The sequence below is a fragment of the Saccostrea cucullata genome, unplaced genomic scaffold (genome assembly GCF_032062105.1).
Source record: "Saccostrea cucullata isolate Sc308-1 unplaced genomic scaffold, CSIRO_AGI_Scuc_v1 ctg2683, whole genome shotgun sequence".
NCBI lineage: Eukaryota > Metazoa > Mollusca > Bivalvia > Ostreida > Ostreidae > Saccostrea > Saccostrea cuccullata.
In genome coordinates this window covers 65,939-72,192 of record NW_026937669.1, presented here as the reverse complement: position 1 = coordinate 72,192, position 6,254 = coordinate 65,939, and the positions used below count along the sequence as shown (strand labels likewise).

Genomic DNA, 6,254 nt, shown 5'->3' with positions numbered 1-6,254 from the left:
TTTTTTTTTCATAAAATCATATAATCACTTTTTTTTAAAAAATTGATGCAAACCTACCTAAAATGATCATAAAAGCAAAAAGGCTTCCTTTAAAAGAATTCAAAACAAACGTTCAATCAGTTTTCCTTTTATTCTAACTGGCATGAAGCTCAATCATAGATAGCTATGGCGTCCATATAAATGATCTCCACTTGCAGGTCCCTACGTCTTCATTATTTCAATAAACACTCAACACTTGATCGTCTATTTTCCTTTATTTTTTTTATAAATTTTAAAAACTGCTAAAAAGGAATGTCAATTATTGATAATCCATAAAAGATCATTCCAATTCAAATATTTATATCGATAAAGATTTCTCTAATGTTTCATGTTTTAGCATTTGAAGTGTTTTAAATTAATTTCAGTGATCAGAGGATATATTGTATATAGTATCAGAGGGAATCCAAAGACGATTGAATTAATATGGCATAAAATGCTCACACTATTTTTAATATAACTAATCTGTTTTAATATTAAACGATCATACGATCCTTAATATGAATAATCTGTATTAGCACTTAATGATTACAAGATTTCTAATATTTTGATTAAAGTTTTACGTGCATCAAGAACTCGCTGTTTAACATTCTGTGCCAATGAACACGTACCCGGAATATATTCAGTTAAATTACATTAGACTTTAATTTCAGGCAAGTTCATAACACTGATTTTTGCAGTTAATTTATATAAATTATTTTTAATTAATTTATAATTAAAACAAAGATAATTTTTTTATGGATACCTGATTTGGTTGTGCTCTGTTTGACACAAATGAAAATGCAGGGTTAAAATTTGAATGAACATTTATTAATAAATAAATGAGAAATCAAAATAAATATTTCTACACAAAGTGTAATTGACAATACCAATTTTTTAAGTTTACAAAATTATTCAATGAGTTATGCAAAAAATGTCAAATAAACAGAATGCATATATTCAGATCTAAACAGTGTCAAAAATGGGACAACATTCGCCCTTCGCAAGCACCATACATTCTGAAACGAACGTTCTTTCTTAAATCTAAATTTAAAAAAAAAAAACAAACACAAAACAAAACAAAATATAACAAGATGTCCATGCGCCACATCGCTCACCTGAGAAGCTTTGACCACTCCGTTCTTAACCAGATTTCCCCCTTGTAATACATATTGTAACCCCACCCTACCCCACTGACCATAATTTAGATATTTTGAAATCTACACTACCATAGGATGCTTTGATTCACCATTGTAAAACTTTGATTCCCCATTGTGACCCCGCCCAACCTCTGTGGTCATGATTTGAACAATTTAGAATCTACACTACCCCAGACTGCTTCCACATAAGTTTCAGCTTTTCTGGCCCAGTGGTTCTTGAGTAGAAGATTTTTTGAGTAGAAATTTTTCAAATATTTTTTCTATATATTTCTATGTAGAACTTTGATTCCCCATTGTGGCCCCACCCTATCCCTGGGATCATGATTTGAACATTTTAGAATCTACACTACCCCAGGAGGCTTCCACATAAGTTTCAGCTTTTCTGGCCAAGTGGTGCTTGAGAAGAAGATTTTCAAAGATTTTTCCTATATTTTTCTATGTAAAACTTTGATCCCCATTGTGGCCCCTTCCTACCCCTGGGGGTCATGATTTGAAAAATTTAGAATTTACACTTCCCCAGGATGCTTCCACGTAAGTTTCAGCTTTTCTGGCCAACTGGCTCTTGAGAAGAAGATTTTCAAAGATTTTTCCTATATACTTCTATGTAAAACTTTGTTTCCCCATTGTGGCCCCGCCCTGCCCCCAGGGGTCATGATTTTACCAATTTAGAATCTTCACTACCCCAGGATGCTTCCACATAAGTTTCAGCTTTTCTGGCCTGGCTGTGAAGTATTTAACATGGGATAAAAAGAATCTCCCATGAGTCTTGGGAGGCTCGCCAAGGCTCGGGGATAAAGACACACAACTCCTTCATTATATTCAACTACAAATCATGGAAGATCCTATATTTTTGTAATATACATGAATAAGTTTTCGCTTTCGTATTACTAACGTGTATACACGTCCTTTTTTGAAGAAGCTATTCCATATAAAACAAAACAGCAAATGCCTGAAATAGCCCCAATAAATGAAATGCTCTCATCTGAGATACATCTATGCAATAGTTTTATAACAATTAAAATCCCAGCCTCGGAAAAGATGGTTTTCAATGTTTCAAATAAAGTGACTGTTTTGGGGTTGAAGCAAAATGGAGAATCCCTGATATATAATGATTCTACAGCAAATGCACCATGTTTTGCCAACATAATGAATATAAAAGAAGAGATAGCAGTAAGATATTTCCGCCTTGTCAACTCTGAATAATTCGGGTCCTCTTTGAAATATAGTTTCAAAATCTTTTTAAAGTTTCCAAGGCAACTGAAGTTATTTTTCTTTTTTTGCGATTTGAGCAATGTTTCAGGAATAAAGCACGTGATGATGAATGCAAAGGCCGACAATCAACAGGGGATTGCCATAGAGTGTTCGTATCCCCAATACGCAACCACATAGGCAGAACTAAATGTTCCCAAAGAAAATCCAACACTGTACATAAAACTGAACACAGTGATTAAATAGGATCTGGATTTTCCTGCTTTGGTTAGGTCAGAAACAACCGTCATAGCTATGACCAGCTGAGCAAACCAGCTTCCACTGAAACCTTCTACCAAAGCAAATGGAATAAAAAGATAAATATCCCAGTAAAAAAAAGATAGCAAGGGTCATTAGAAGTTGCTTAACACAAATACCAAGCGATCCAGCGAAAAGAAATGACCTTCTCCCAATGGAATCACTCAGTGGTGAAAACAACATACTGGACAGAATAAGCTGGACTCCCTGGGCTATTGATATGTACACATCCCATTCTGACACTAACTTCTGAACAGTTTTCCTTTCCTCGTACCTTTGTGACGAGGTATTAGTTTCACAGAACGAATCATCACTGATATTGAAAAGGCTTCTATTAGGGAATTTTAGTTCCCGGAATTGGTCGCGACCGTACTCGTTAGCCGTGTCTAGGCATAATACATAGGAGAAAAACAGACAAAAGTCAGCAGCACACAAGAAACTATATACTCGTAAATTGCCATCTCTGGTGTCGGATTCAGTTGTCATCTTGTAAAATAAGTCATCATACTCTTAGTCATCTTCACAATGTCAACGGTTTGAGACTTCGGAGATGGTGAGGATTACTGACTTACTGTATTTATAAAAATATACCGAGTGGATATCATCTCTAGGTGCTTTATCAAGGTACCTGTTTATTAAACCAGGACGATGGTCAAAACAACCTATCCTTGATCCTTTTGGACAAACGATATCGAGAATAAATAACGTATGTCTGAATAATTGTTTGTTTATCTTTATGTGAAACGAAAAAAAAAAAAACCCTGCTTCACAGAAGAAAACACTGTGCAAGTTAAGTACAATATTTATATAATATCTGTACTCTTTAAAATTAAAATATATGGTTATTTGTACTATTTATTGAAAGTAAAATCAATTGATCCTTCAATATAAACTTGAAGTAAAATTTACAAAATTAAACTTTTTTGATAGCTTACATTGGTGTTTGTATCATTATTTTTTTTTATAAAGGTAATGAGAAGCCCAGTACATGTATATGTAAGAAATGGGAGTTGTTGTCATCAGATGGATAGAGCATAAATCACATTTAATGCAGGCATTTGTTTAATTTTTACTGTTTGCGTATTGCAGTATTGGATGTTTTAAATCCATTTCTATGGTCGACACGAATACAGTCTCGATTATAGTCTTCAGTTTGCAAGTTTTATGGTTAATTCAATGATCTTGTCAGCAAATACAATCTATCATAAAGTCAAAAGCTGACTAACGGCTTACAAACAAATTGTTAGACCATCATTTAAATAATATTTAAAATGAATCGTATACGGATTTTCCCGTTATTTCCCGATCATGACAATGAACATAAGGCGAGTTTGCTTACTCCTCAATGGCACCTGATCCCACCTCTGATGTTTTAGAGGTCCGCGTTTACTCTGCTCAAGATTTTTGTTGTTTGAATGAACTATTGAGCTTGAATACTGTTCGTAATCTCCATATTTCATGATTATTAACAGACACAAGCAAACAATTTTGGGAAAGTTAAATACTCTATTCCTGAGAATATTTTGTTCAATTTTAATTTTATTCTTCTCGAAAAGTGTAGCTCGATTTATTTGATGAACCCTATTAAAACTTGCCAAAGTGATGGCCCTCTCTCAAGGAATTTACTGGATACCCTTCTTTGATTTCGAATTCTTTTGCATGACAGATTTGGAGCCATTCTCTGTAATGACTTGAAATTTTATATAGGAGCTTTCGAACGCATAGTCTCAGAATTTCTCCAAACTCTCTATGATAAAAGCCTTTGATACCCTTAACTAAAATCGGACAAAAGTCGTTGGCTATGTGTTGTAGTTACCATGATAACATGTCTTAAAGATTGAAAAATGGCATTTTTTAACATGTTTAGAGCCTCATCGCTAATATTTGCAGCAAAGCACACAATTGGTAATGATTGTTTCCTAAAGTTGAAGACCTTGATGACTGAGATGCATAGCAACAAAAATTTATTTGATATAGGTTTCTAGTGTCAAGTACTAAGAATGGGGGAGTTTCATCAAAATCGGTGACCACGCGTGGCAACGAAGTTTAAGTGTTTACAGAGAATGGCTATTAAATTTTGACAAAAATATTAAGAAATAAGGTCTGCATAAATAAGTTTATTCAAAAGTAAAATGACTTTCTTCAGACAAGGAAATGGAAATAAAAAACAAATACATGTACATATAGTATACATAAAGTCACAACTCTTACAATTGCAATGACAGATTTAAATGTTAAAAACAGAGGTAATCAGAGATTACAAATCTCACCTCAGTGGATGGTGTCTTTAGGTAAGACAGAGTCCCACATTAACATTAACTAAAAAATTTAGAAGTTTGTGACAAAACCTTGCTTCGGGAACCACCAAATTTGACCTCTTGAACTTTGAGTATGACCCATTTTTACAAAAACTATTTGTCATTACATCTTTGATTGCAGGGGCATAAAAAATAAAGTTTCACAATTATTTCAGCTGATCATAGTTCACACGAGAATTTAAATTTAAATCAATACTTTTTGAAAATGGTATAAATCATTCGTAGACTTAAAATCCTCAGCACTCTCAATTCTTTGATAAAAATTAAAGATATCCACAACTATGTTGTACTACATATTGCTGACAAGTAATCTCTCTCTTTCAAAAAACATTATTACATAATTATTTATATATATATTGAGTTAAAAAGAAAAAAAAATTAGTTCAGCCACCACCTGAAGGGACATGAAATTTAAACATTCAATAAGTTATTTGAAATTATGTCAAGTTTCAACTGTTTGAATATTATAGCATTTCTCTTCTGATAGACATTCATGTAATATGTTCCTTTGTAAAACTGACAATATAAGTGAAATAAAAATGAACATGTACAAGTAAAATTGCTTTGACATACATGAAGAAAGGATAATTATTATCACTGATAATCACAAGTTATATAATTGGTACACATGTAATTAGAAAAATGAGAAGAAAAATATCTGATTGAAAAAAACAAATGTATAGAGTTTCCACGGAATATTTTCAAATGTAAAAATAATAATAAATTCTTTAATTTGAACGTGATAGCACAATTAGTAACCGATTGCTAGATAGTTTACATTGTGGTCCTGTATAAAACATATTTACAGAAAGATAAAAAAAAAAATGAAAGTAGAAAATAGAACTATTAATTTTTTTAACCTAAAATGGTGAATAATTAGAGATTCATTCAAAATATTAAATAAAATAAATAAAAATAAAATTCAATAAAATAAAAAAAATCACAAACATGAGCTCAAAAAGGAATTAATACTTTTATAATAAAAGTGTCATAATGTAAAATTTTCAAATCTACAGTGGTTGCTTAAAAGAATTTCATTTTCTCAAAAATTGTATCAGTGGTGTCAGTTGCTTTTATTTACAATATGAGAAGTCAACACAACCTGATTAGAATAAAATTCTACATAAAATTCTCAGTTAGAAATAAGCCTGTCTGGTGCTTATCTCAGTCTTAAATTTTACTGAGCAGTTATATTAGAAAGGCAAATGAAATGTAAATTAGGGACGAGGAAGCCAAAACTGCCTCGTAGAAAGAT

At 32.2% G+C, this 6,254-nt stretch overlaps 1 protein-coding gene across 1 annotated transcript; it reads right to left on the bottom strand.

Moving 5' to 3' along the window:
* Positions 1-2,512: 2,512 nt before the first annotated feature.
* Positions 2,513-3,167, bottom strand: LOC134248625 (uncharacterized). Its single transcript, XM_062731036.1, has 2 exons — positions 2,801-3,167; positions 2,513-2,715 (listed from the first exon to the last, which is right to left on the bottom strand). Exons 1-2 carry the CDS (start codon positions 3,165-3,167, stop codon positions 2,513-2,515), a joined length of 570 nt encoding a protein of 189 aa, XP_062587020.1.
* Positions 3,168-6,254: the final 3,087 nt, after the last annotated feature.